The sequence below is a fragment of the Sceloporus undulatus genome, chromosome 9 (assembly GCF_019175285.1).
Source record: "Sceloporus undulatus isolate JIND9_A2432 ecotype Alabama chromosome 9, SceUnd_v1.1, whole genome shotgun sequence".
Lineage (NCBI taxonomy): Eukaryota > Metazoa > Chordata > Lepidosauria > Squamata > Phrynosomatidae > Sceloporus > Sceloporus undulatus.
Window position 1 is genome coordinate 797,464 of NC_056530.1, and position 13,043 is coordinate 810,506.

The window sequence follows — 13,043 nt, forward strand, 5'->3', positions numbered from 1 at the left end:
ATCCCCTTTCCCCCCAGGGTTTCGGTAAGGTGTTTGAATCAAGTCCAGGATTCTGGATAAGTCAATACTGAACTGAGCCATCTTCTCTGATTCAGAAACTAAAGGTGGATGAAGCTAGATTCCCACCTATTGCAATGGGAAGGTCAGCATCATCAGCTGTAACTGTCATGATGAAACAGCTTTTGCAAAGAGCAGAGTCACTGCCGATTCAGCAAGGAAAGGCAGGACTGGCAAAACCATTTTGCTTCCTAGAAGCACCATCCCATAGAACGTCCTGAGTCAGCAACCCTGGATGGCATCATATTTGATGCATCATATAGCCTTCTTTCTTTCTCCCTACCCCACTTTTTAAGGTCCTTCTTTCCAAAACCAAGACTTGCCCTCTTGTAGGCTGCCACACTTTTGAAAAGAGGAAATGCATCACCAAAAAGAGCGCATGAGAGAACAGAGATCTGCACCAAAACATTACGTGCTAATTTATGTGTATAGATTTAAACATACAGAAATATTTACTATTGACTAAATGTTTGGTGGTGGTTGTGTGCGTTCAAGTTGTTTCCGATTTATGGCAATCCTGAGGTGAACGTATCATGTGGTTTTCTTAGCAAGATTTGTTCAGCATGGGTTTGCCCTTGCTTTTCTCTGAGGCTGAAAGATTTCGACTTGCCCAAGAATTCGAACCCTAGTTAAAACAATACGTCTTTGGGACTATGTATCCATTCTGGTACATTATCCCACAATTTTGGAACAACTCTACATTATCATCATATTTTCCTAGATTAAAAAAAAACCAAATTTGGCATGATCCCTGATATTAAAAAAATGTTTGGACTTCAGATCTGCCAGGATCCTTGCTTGCAGTTCTCTTTCTTGAACAGAAACATTAATATCTCATGCAGGGCCACAAATGCAAAGGACTGAAAGAAGTAAGGTAAATGTGTATTGTATTATACAGTTCAAAAGTACAAATCTTATTCTATACAGAGGAAGCCACATAATTTCATTGGAACAGCACAATGCAGAAAGGGAGGAAGGGGACACAACTGGAACTGGAAGGCTCACACTGACAGAACTAGCAGGGATTTTTTTCTTTGGTATCAGGTCCACATGATATCCGATCCATGCCACCATCCTCATTTTGACACAGAATACCATTCTTCATCTTGAGGTAAACTAGGCAAGGTCTAAGATGATTTTGGGGCAGGTTTCTTATGAACAGAGCTGGTTTCTGCATGTTGAATATCAATAGCTGCAATGTTGCTCTCCAACAATGAGGCTTTCACACAGTTCTGGTACTGATTCCGTGTGATCTGTGTTAGCAAGAAAGAAGATGTTCAGAAATATATGACCACTGTGAGAGGGTTTTTTTCTTTTCCTTTTTTTAAAAATCACCATCTTTTTTTCGCTCTAATCACCAGCATCATGTGAACACACTGCAAATTCTTTGGGAATTTTACACATATGGGCAACCTAGGTAATACGAGGAAGAATCAGTGACATAGGCTTGAGTCAACTGATTCAAACTCAAGCCAGACACAAGTCATTTCAATGACTTGACTTGGACTCAACTCAGCAATAATGACTGACTGACTCAACTTGTACCAGTTCTTCTCATCCTTTGGTCCTTCAGATTTGAAGGTTTCAATTTCCAGAAGCTCCCACCAGAGTGGCCAATGGTCAGTGTTTCTGGGAGCTGACATCCAAAGCATCTGGAAGGCCAAAGGCTGAGAATCATTGCTCCAAGGCACATTCGTGTACATTTCAAGTTGACAGAGAGTAACAATGTGGGTGTGGAATTTATTTTCACTCTCAAACTGTCTAAGTGGAGCAAGGGGTAATTTATTCTCCAGGATCCTCTCACTGCACTGAATCTGCTCACTCCACACTGGATTGTAAACTTTGAGCTCAAACAGACAGGCCAAAATAAAGCTGCTTCAGGTCACTTTGGAGGTATGCTGTTTAAATGACAGTTTAGAACTGGAGCGTGGCTTTGGCACAGCTTCCGGATTCTTAGGACACATGCATCATTTAAACAGCCTACCTCCAAAGTGACCCAAAGCAACTTTATTTTGGCCTGTCTGTTTGGGCCCGAAGTTTGCAATCCAGTAGGTCTCCATCTTTTGTGAAGCCACAGGCCCCTTTCTTAGGCAGAGGACACTGAATTTTTCAAGAAGTCTTCATGCTTTTGCATCAGTAAAACTTTAGGTAGCAAAGGGTCCTGTGGCCTCACAAAGGATGGAGACATACAGGATTGCAAAGGAAGTCTCCTTTTGTGTTGCACATGGATGTTAAATTTTGTGGGATTTTGAGAATCTCCCAGTAATTACATGGCCAGAAGGAGGAGGTACCAGCCTGCAAGAAATAACCCTCCATACCATCTGAACTGAGAACAAAAACAGAAAAATGCAGGCCTATCACTAACATCATCATCCCCCCCCATATGGTTTTTAACACCTTGCCTGACAAAGAAGCCAGTGGAGCTTCGAAAGCTTGCAACATGTATACTGTACATTTGGCTTGGTCCAATAAAGGTGTCACTGTTTGTTGGATATTTAAAGTTATTGGATATGCTATATGGCCATTGTGGCTACCTCTGAATGTCTTCTTTCACACGGTTAGTCTCAAAGATGCTACAAGATCCCTTTGCATAATGAGTCTAGCTATCTTCCCCCAGTAGATATTGACTGTTCTCCCCTCTGTCTAAGCAACCAGGTTAATACACGATCATTCATCTACTGAGGCATGATTGTCTTCCGCTTCTCTCAGAATCAAACCCGTATAAGTCTCACCCTGATGTACAGGAGGTCAGTGATGGCACGGACAGTGAAGTCTGCCATATACTGCAGGCCGCTGCTTGGGAAAATTTGGACGGAACTGCCAGTAGTGCTGAAGGTAGTCAACGCAGGGTCCTGGTTGATACGACTTACAGTGCCTAGGCGTCCCACAGGGCCAGCATCTACAATTGGGCATAAGAGACAATAAGTTGGGAACAGAAACCTCATCCCTTCTTTCTTTCTTCCCGCTGCCCATCCACCTTTGCTCCATCTTCCTTTACTTTGGGTATCTTCTACACTATGTAACATTTCATACTTCTTCAGATGCCAACAATATCTGGAGAGCCACATGTTCCCAAACTATACCCTCCACCTTTGGTGGAAAGAGTTGTTGATTCTCAGAACCTTCTTCTGTTCCACACATCAGCCTGTACTATCGTGCTAAAAATCATTTTTAATTGTAACCTACTGAAATGTAATTCACCACAACAATCTTGAACCTGGTGATGGTGAACCTGTGGCTCTCCAAATTTGACTCCCATCATCCCTCACCATTGGTGATGCAGGCTAGGATGGATGGGAGTTGAAGACCCAACAACATTTGGGAGGTCACATATTCCTCATCCGTCTTCTTCTAATGCTTCCTTTCTAGCGTTCAGATAAAGGCCAAGGCAACGCAATTGGAAATGGAAGAAAGCCTAGTGAGCAATGCTTAACTCCTTTCTCTTCCCAGCATTTCTCCATTAAAAAGTCAACTTTTCCCCATTTCCAAGGTGGCTTTTCATAAAGAGAAAGAGGGAAAGGGGGAATATGGAAAGGCATAAATACAAACAGGAGACGAGAGGGGTTCTGAGACTGCTTCAGTGTGCGATTTTTATCTTACAATTACCGATTAAGTGCCACTTTAAGTGCTGTATTCCATCCTAGGGAATCCTAGGATTTGTAGCTTTACAAGGATGGATCTATGGCAGTTAAAGTGGTTCAAACTGCATTATTTCTACAGTGTAGATGCATCCTAAATTTTTGGCTCAATCCATCTTCAGTTACAAGGAATTTTATCACACGGGAGGAATTTCTCTTAATTTCGAATGAAAAGAAAGTGGGGCCAGAACGCATTCAAGTGAATTCGCTAGTTCAGCGAATTTACGTGAATGCGCATTGCGTTCGAACTGGCTTCCCATTGCCCGAAAATAGTATGCCATTGCCCAAATTTGCGTGTGGTAGTCTATCACACAATAACGTTAAACCCCATGATTGCGTTCGGATTGCCATTGGATTACACTTCCATTTTCCCTTGTCTGATAAAGTGCTAGGAAACATTCTATGGAAATTCTGGATTATTTGTGCTCTGTCTCCAATTAAAACCACTAGATGGCATCAAAATGGCATCTAATGTGACAATGCGCTGATGAGCTTCAAAAAGAGTCACAGGAATAAAGTACTGTATCAGTAACTTGCACATTTCTCTTTAGAATGGGGGTCCCCTCTCCTTTCTATTGCTTTTGAGTGCAATCGCTACCAGATCTGCTTTTCCTCTCCTTGGTTTTATCTACATTCTCTTGGTAATAACCAGCCATTTAACAACAGTGTAATTGTGAAGTTGAAAGCTTTCATGGCTGGCATCCATAGTTTTTTGTCGGTTTTTCTGGCTATGTGGCCATGTTCTAGAAGAGTTTGTTTCTGATGTTTTGCCAACATCTGTGGCTGGGATCTTCAGAGAATTCTGGCCACTTAGTCTGAAAAACCCACAAAAAATAATAGTGTATTTCTTTAGTTCCCTTTCAGTTTCCATGTAGACTATATGAAAGGTTGTCACTTTGCCTAACCATCAGTTTAAATTGTTCCATTGACTTGTAGGAGATATAAGAAAGAAGATCAATTGGAAGCGGGTCTAAGAGATCATTCAAATTAATTAAAACCTAAACATTGTGAAATAATTGCCATTGTTGTTCCATAGGAATAATTTTCTTTACCAAGTGTGGGCCATATAGGCTCATGGGTCACATATATGGGTCTCCTGTCCAGGTCTAAAACCTCTTGTTGTTGTTGTGTGCCTTCCAACTTATGGCGACCCTAAAGCGACTTTATCATGGGGTCCCCTGAGGTTCCTTTCCCCCTTTCTTACACAGATCCCTTTTGAAAGTTCTTTAGACATCCATCCTGGATTCTTTAGACATCTCCTGTTTTTCCTCCTCATTAGAAGTGTCTGAAATTGTGCCTTTAATATTTCTCTTTAAAGAAGCTCCCATCCATCATGACCTCTTTTAGTATTCCTGACCTTGGGATCACTCTCAGTATTTCCCTAACTTTACCTGAACAAGGAAAGCACATTTTCTGCCTCTATCTACAATGACAACAGGGCCACATGCTTTCTTCGCTATGGAGTTGGTTCTCACATGGGTGTGAAGGGAAAAGGGTTGCAGATTACCTCCGGGGACAGAGGAATCCAAGGCCATGACTCCGTAATAGGAGAACGGTCCATTTTCAAACTTCATATTTTCCTTGCATGCTACTATCTCCACTTTCCCCTGTAACAGAGTTGCAATGTGTAAATGCATTAAAATGCATTCATTTTAGATAATTCAATAAATTATAGATAATCTTATCATTAAATGCATCAATAAAGTATTAATCAATCATTATTTATTCACTAGCAGTTTGATACTTTAGATACAGGTTTCATCTTCCTTACCCGGAATTCTGAACTATTCCAAAATCCAAAATTGTCCACATGGGTGGCTGAGACAGTGACGCTTTGCTTTCCAATGGTTCAGTGTACACAAACTTTGTTTCGTGCACAAAAGTATTGAAAACATTGTATAAAATTACCTTCAGGCTATCTGTATGCAGGGCATTTCAAACATAAATGAAGTTTGTGTTTAAGTTTGAGTCCCATCTCCAAGATATTTCCTTATGTACGTATATGGAAATCCAGGTATTCCAAAATAAAATATTAAAAAATCTGAAGTCCAAAATACTTCCGTTTCCCATCATTTTGGATAAAGGAGACTCAACCTGTATTTGTAATCTGTTAGATGTTTGTCTTTAGTGATTTCTACTATGTTTATATGTAGACCAACAGTAGGCAAAGTGCAGCCCTCCAGGTTTTGTTGGACTGCAACTTCCAGCATTCTACACTGTTGGTTATGCTGGCTAGGGCTGCTGGGACTTGCAGTCCAACAACATCTGGAGGGCCATACTTTGCCCACCCCTGATGTAAATCTCTGAGCACGCCTATGAAAGAAAGCAGAAGATCAGTTCAGTCCAATCATGTTAGGATCTTAAGCGCTGCTTCAGTAACAGATGGATCAAACTGGTTGACTCTTGCCGCATGGATAGGAAATTTACTGTGGACAATTATTGTTCCTATTTCTGATCCAGATTCAGGTGAGGGCCAGTGTGGGGTAATGATCAGAGTGTCAGATTGGGAGATAACTTACAGATAACATACACATTTCTCTGAAGATGGCAGCCACAGATGCTGGCGAAAAGTCAGGAATAAACTCTTCTAGAACATGGCCACATAGCCTGAAAAACCCACAAAAAAAAACAACCTACATATGTTTTTTGTAGGTTTTTCGGGCTATGTGGCCATGTTCTAGAAGAGTTTATTCCTGACGTTTCGCCAGCATCTGTGACTGGCATCTTCAGAGAATGCTTGCTTGGAAAGGAGCCTTGTGTGTGTGTGTGTAATGACTTCACAACCTACATATGTATTTTTTCAGGGTTGCTTGAATTCAAAAACATATTTAAAGGTGTGAATTTCAAGGAATAACTGGAGACGAATGCAAAATTTTCTCACATTTAAACGCTCTTCTCCATCCTTAGACACAGGGAAGAGATGTGTAATTGGCATTTTGTTTGCTGATTGGCAGAAGGCAAGGGATAAAGAGAACCAATACAATACCTGCAAGATGATGATGAAGTAATCGGCTGGCTTATTTCTTTGGTATAAGTAATGGTGGAGAGCATATTTGTCCTCTTCGTCAAATTTCAGCTCACAGATGACATCGGGGTGTTTAAGGAGACGCAGCAGATACTTCTCAGGGAGGGCTTTTGGGTAAAACGGTGGTACCTCTGCATAATGACAAGACGACACAGGAGTCGAGGGTCCAAAATTATACACCAAGGGACTGCCTTAGCATAAAACTCCACAGCCAGAGTTATGTACTCATTGTGTTGCACCAATGAATTGAACCAAAGACTATATCACACCAGGCTCATAAGGCACCATAATCCTGTTAGTCTAGTGCATGCAAATTTACCAGGTTGGGGACAATCATTATTGCACAATTCTTCAAAAGTATGATAATGCTGCTTCTATCCCAGCCTCTGCCTTCCTCACGCCAGCGTCCACAGCCCTGGCACCCTCCCCTAACCCAGTGATGGTGAACCTTTTAGAGGCCGAGTGCCCAAACTGCAACCCAAAAGCCACTTATTTATTGCAAAGTGCCATGTCCCTCTGGCTTTCTAGTAACAAACTGTGGCAAACTCTATGCTGGGGCGATGGCACATGTGCCCACAGAGAGGGCTCTGAGTGCCACCTCTGGCACGTGTGCCATAGGTTCGCCATCACTGCCCTAACCCCTTCCCAGCATGTCTTTCGATTGGTGTTTATTTTCATTTATTTTTAGTGCAATTGCACCATCATGCCAATCTATTAGGTAAAAGAAAAGAAACAGAAAAAAGAAATGAATTAAAAAACCATGTGAAGTTGAAGGCTTTCATGGCCAGCATCCATAGTATTTTGTGGGTTTTTGGGGCTATATGGCCATGTTCTGAAAGAATTTATTCCTGACGTTTCGCCTGTATCTGTGGCTGGCATCTTCAGAGACTGGTGGCATGGTAGTCTCACTTTCAGAACATAGCCACATAGCCTGAAAAACCTACGAAAAATGAAAAAACAGCCCATTTGGAAATAGCAGGGCGGGGCGAGGTAGGAAGAGGAAAGAGGAGCATAATCATTCCCACTTGCAGCACATCGCTGCATATTGGAACTGGCTTGGAAGGAACTTAGCACACTGTCTCAATAGTAGAGAAGCTGTGAGATTGTGAGGCATTGACGGGTTTTACCTACCAATGAAAAGGAACATTCTGGCAGCAGATGGATGTCATGTCCTACTTCCAGGACACGGAAATGGATTCTGACTCAAAGACTGAAGCAGTGGACCAGTGGGATAGCAGGAGGGGGTTCCAGAGCCACATGTCTCAGACCAGAATGCAGTACCAGCATTGGCAGAGAGTCCTGCCCGTTCAGATACAGAATACAACTTACTCATACCTACTTTCGCTGAGCGGAGATAACAAAGAGAGAGCTTGTGGAGGTCTCAGAGGATTTATAGGAGGCAGCAATTAATTGAGTAGCAGCTACATTGAACTTCTGATTTATAAATTCCCAACTCTGCCTTCCAGAAGTTGACAGAGATTATCTGACCTACTTGGATCCCCATCATGTTCCTGAACTCTACGCTTGACCTAGACTGTGGTTTTTTTTAATCTGGATGCCATGTATCTGACCTGGACTGTGCTTGTTGACTCCGGATGCCATTTATCTGACTTGAACATTGCTGAACTCTGTTTGGGACTTAAGGGGTGTATTTACTAAAGTAAAGAAACTGCTAAATTGTAAGCTATTTTGTGACTGGCTTTGTTCATTTAGCTGCTAGTTATCAGCTGCGCAGCATTCAGCCGTTGGTTGGTTGCCCAGACTGTGTTTAGGACAATGGATTATAGGCCAGCTACTGGACAGACACAGTGTCATGTGATAAGGAACAGCCACAGATGCTACTATCCTGTACTAATTCAACTTTTCAAGCCTGGTATGCTCAAGTCTCAAGACAGCACATTTGCAAGTGAATGAACAACCCCATGTGCAATGTGACCCATATGCATGCACCACAGGTGCAACTCTGCTTCTGCAACCTTGAGATGAATATATGGACCCTTTGCCTTGGACAAAAATGTCCAACTGCTTCCACAGGGGACCTGTTAGATGCATAAGACACTAACAGAATTTGGGCCAAAGAGTCAGTCAGAAGGAAATGCAGGTGAGCTCCTTCTATTGGGAAACCTTTTGCCAAAGCTTGATGAAGAAGAGTCCAAATCTTTCCCCTGTCCCTATCTAAGTTCCAGAACTATCTTGCTGTGCCACTCAAACCAGACCATGAAAAAATTACTTTTTTGAACTACAGCTCCCAAAATCCCCCAGCTCTGATCCAGGCATAATTTTTGGCTTCATCTATGTAACCACTCATGGTGCCACCAGCTGACAGTAGCTGCCCTGCAAGAAGTCATCTGGTACAATGGTAGTCTTGCTCATGCCAGGTAATCCTTTATCACCAGAGGGCTCATACCTGTGGAGAGAAAGCGGTGTGCAGCCAAGAGGAGCTGAGGGGAGATCTTTACTTCATTTTCATTGTCCTTGAAGGCAGAGAAGTCCCACCTCCTTGCACTGGTTGTTCTCCTTTTGCTGTGATTCTCAGCTACAAAGGAGGAAGGCAAAGAAAAGGTCATTCTGTAATAGTTGCCAATGCCATGCTAGAAATAACTGCTTGTGCAGGCATTGTGTAGTGCATAAACAATAATGGGAGGAAGTAGAACAGAATCTCAGATGCATCTGAAGAAGTAGGCCAAGGTCCAAAAACATGCTGCAAAATTAATCCAGTTTGAGTCCACTTTATCTGCCTTGTCTCAGCGCTAGGGAATCCTGGGAAGTCTCAAACTGGATTATTTCTGCAGTGTGTTTTGGATCCTAGTCTACGAAAGCTTATGCTACAACATCTTTTGCTCAGTTAGTCTCAAAGGTACCACAAGATCCCTTTGCATACTGAGTCAATGCATAGATAAATCCCATTGAGTCAGTGGTTCTAGTGTAGTCAGGACTAACAACAGGCTTTAGATCAAAATAATTCCAGTTACAGAGAAGTTTGCAAGTAAAATCACTCTCCCTGCCAATCTTAACATCTCAGTTCTTCAATCCTGCAAGCCCTTGTCCCACTACAACACTGTCTTCCTCCTTCTCTCTCTCTCCCTTCCTCCTCTCTTCTCTCTCCCTCTCTCTCTCTCTCACTACTATTTTCTAGGGAGGAGGAAAAATATGCGGGATAAACCTAACCATAGATGTCTGATTCATCCAGGATTTCTGACTTGATGATCTCTTCGATGACATCCTCTAGCGTCACCACACCCATCACTTCATGTTCGTCCTCCACATCTGTGGCCTTTTGGACAATGGCCAGGTGAGATTTACCTGTGGGATAGACTTTAGTTATATTACCTGCGGCCAGGGTCTCATCTCCCAACCAACCCCATAAAAATTATTTTCTTTCTTTCTTTTTTTTAAATATAAATCTCTAACTCCTTTTAAATTATTATTATTATTCTTTAAAGATTTTCCTTAACTGACCACAGAGGAGCCCCCAAAAGTCACCCAGTTCCAACCCTGAGACTGCTAACCTCAAAATACTTTTAACCCAATTCATCCCTGGAACTACTTCAGAGTAAGTGGTTTTCCTTTTGTCACTTAAACCTTATAATTCCCCAGCCTTGAAGGACTAGCAAAAAGGACAATGTAGTCTTGCAAAATCCAAGAGTAATATAATTACTTGACCAAATAAGTAATAAAGGATTTGTTATCTCTTTAACACTATGTCTGGTTTAATTCAGCTACCTAATTCTAAAGATACGTTTATGCTGAATACGGAGAAACGAAATGGCTTCCAATTGGCAAGGGGGTCAGGCAAGGCTGAATTTTATCACCCTTTCTGTTTAACTTGTGTGTTTAAAGCAGGACTAGACTTGGAGGAAGGAAGTGTGAAAGTCGGAGGAACGGACATCAACAATTTAACAAAAATTTAACAAAAATGTAATAAGCGTTGACAACCACCACAATGGTTATCAAGGACAAAGCTTGGCATAATTATGGTTTTGACTCTAATTCCCATAACAAGCAATGCAGGCAGTAGCCACGCTGTGTGGGCGATCCTAGTAGTCCAAAATAGTGGCTGGAATCCTGCTGGGCAATTGCAAATGGGTAACTTACAGTTACACATTTGCAACAGCTACATATTTGTGGATCCCCACACAGTCCCTACCATGAAGGTTCCCTAAACCTCACTTACTGGTAAGCAGCCACTGTGATCGACAGGGGTCTGTTCCTAAAGATCAGAGAAGAGCTACCTGAAATTCCCACCCCTCCTTCTGCAAGTAATCTCCGGCATGGAGGAAATTTACAAAGGGGTCCTTTTAATGACTGTCACACTAGAGATTCCTCATGGGAGCGGATAAGAATGCTTGGAAACAGCTTCTCCATTGACTGTGGAACAGATCCCAGTTGTACCCAGTGAATAGTTATCAGTAAGTGAGGTTTGGGGAGGTCATGCCAGAATTCGCTATGCAGTGTTGTTATGGTGCTATGTAGTACGCAGTCATTGCATAGGATTCCGGAGAGTAACTTTTTCACACTCTGAGCCATCTCTACCTCTTTTGAAAGTGTAACATCCATCTTGGACCATCACTTACTCTCTACAAGCATCAATCTTTTTTTTCTTTTCTCCTGTTCTAAAGATCAGAAATGTGCCTGCTTTGATAACTGGTTCTTCTCAAGTGCTAGCATGTGAATAGTGACAGACCCTGACACTAGATCCAGCACCTTGTTACCTTTTTTGAACTCTTCAAGCACAGCAGCCAGTGTGGTGTTGTGGGAGACAAAATGTATTGGGTGGTTGTAAAACTTAGTGATTGTCTTGAGTGGGGTACAGTCATCGGGGTCCACAAAGGCTAGATCCTTAACGTAGAGCATGTCAACAATATCAGACCGATCTCTCCCATAGATGGGAATGCGAGTATAGCCACTTTCCATGATCTCTGTTATGGTGTCAAAGTCTAAGATGGCATCACTGCTGACCAAAAAACAGTCTTGCAATGGGGTCATAACACATTCTACTGTCTTAGTGGTCATTTCGAGGGCTCCTTGGATGATATTCAACTCTTCGTTCAACAGGTCAAGGTAGGGCTGTGTCAGCCTCAACATTTCCCTCAGTTTATCTCGGTTGTATATGGTGCCCATTTCTTTGCCTAGCACACAGTCCAGGATTTTACTGATGGGGTAAGCAAGTGGGAAAGTCAGCAACATGACACACTTGGTAATGAAGACAGTTTTAGCACCAATGGCCAGACCATGGCGAGAGCAGAGAGCTTGGGGAAGTATCTCCCCAAAGATGACAATACCAATGGTCGAGAGTGCAATAGCTATAATATCTGTACGGAGGAGACTGTCAAACAGTATGGTAAGAGATACATTGACTAAAACGTTACCTAGCAGCAAAGAACACAGCAGGTAGTTGCCCTTCCGACGGATGGGCTCAATACGGGTGGCATATTTTCTCTCCATGGGCGAGCCACAATTCTGCACAATACGCAGCTCCATGAGATCCAGAGACATCAGGCCCAAGGTGAGGCCACTGAACATAGCTGAAAGTCCCAAGAGAATAATAGTTAAGATGATGAGAAGCCAGATTGGGAGTTCCAGCTTGTTTTCCTCCACCACTTGGATGAACAAATTGTGTTCCCCAGGCCGCTGCTTTAGTTGCCCGTGATCTTTCTTGAGGCACATCACATAGTACTTGGAGTGGATGTGCTTGCGCAGAACCTGGACTACTACAGACAGTACGGCAGAAGTTTCCCGGACATCATCGCTCTTTGGCTGCACCAGCAAGTCACTGCTCTTTTCGAGGCAGGCATTGTCATTAAGACCATGAGAACCTGTAGCCACCGGAGCCATTTCAGCAAAATATATAATCTGCCAAGTGAATTTATGGATACCCAGGCCGTAGACTCGAAGTCTGATGTTACTTCCCTCTATGACTTGGATGATGCCTTCTTTCAAGGCGTCAATCCCTGGTTTGGAGGTGTGCTCCAACCTCATGCCTATAATTACTGTGTCATTATGGCTTGGAACTCCATTCCCAGCATTAGATGGCAGCAAGAAGGTGAACAGAAGCAAGAGGATCCTCAGCAACATCCATGTGAATCTGGCCATCTTCTCAGGCACCCATCCAAACTCTTCATTGTGGCTGTGTCACTGAGTAGTCTATTTATTCAGTTTCTGTACCGTAGTTCTTCCATCGCTTCACCAGACGATCCGGACTCTGAGCTAGAATAGAATAGCGCATATCATAAACCCACCTCCAGCATAGACACACCCACCTCATTTGCATGCCGCATTCTTTCCTGGTGCCTTATGCGGCTTCATCTCTCAAGTCCTCTTGA

At 42.7% G+C, this 13,043-nt stretch overlaps 1 protein-coding gene across 1 annotated transcript; it reads right to left on the bottom strand.

The window, feature by feature from the left end:
- Nucleotides 1–979: 979 nt before the first annotated feature.
- On the bottom strand, nucleotides 980–12,699 carry LOC121915808 (metal transporter CNNM4-like). Its single transcript, XM_042440342.1, has 7 exons — nucleotides 11,433–12,699; nucleotides 9,889–10,023; nucleotides 9,128–9,256; nucleotides 6,682–6,851; nucleotides 5,203–5,302; nucleotides 2,790–2,956; nucleotides 980–1,310 (listed from the first exon to the last, which is right to left on the bottom strand). Exons 1-7 carry the CDS (start codon nucleotides 12,697–12,699, stop codon nucleotides 1,185–1,187), a joined length of 2,094 nt encoding a protein of 697 aa, XP_042296276.1. The 3' UTR covers nucleotides 980–1,184.
- Nucleotides 12,700–13,043: the final 344 nt, after the last annotated feature.

What these genes read in the sequence shown, in the direction of transcription:
- LOC121915808 (XM_042440342.1), bottom strand. Translation starts at nt 12,699, where the DNA reads ATGAGGTTGGAGCACACCTCCAAACCAGGGATTGACGCCTTGAAAGAA. An exon ending in GCTTGAAGAGTTCAAAAAAG is followed by an intron (nt 10,024 to 11,432) that starts GTAACAAGGTGC and finishes TCTATCCCACAG; the next exon opens with GTAAATCTCACCTGGCCATT. An exon ending in ACTTCATCATCATCTTGCAG is followed by an intron (nt 5,303 to 6,681) that starts GTATTGTATTGG and finishes ACTCTGTTACAG; the next exon opens with GGGAAAGTGGAGATAGTAGC.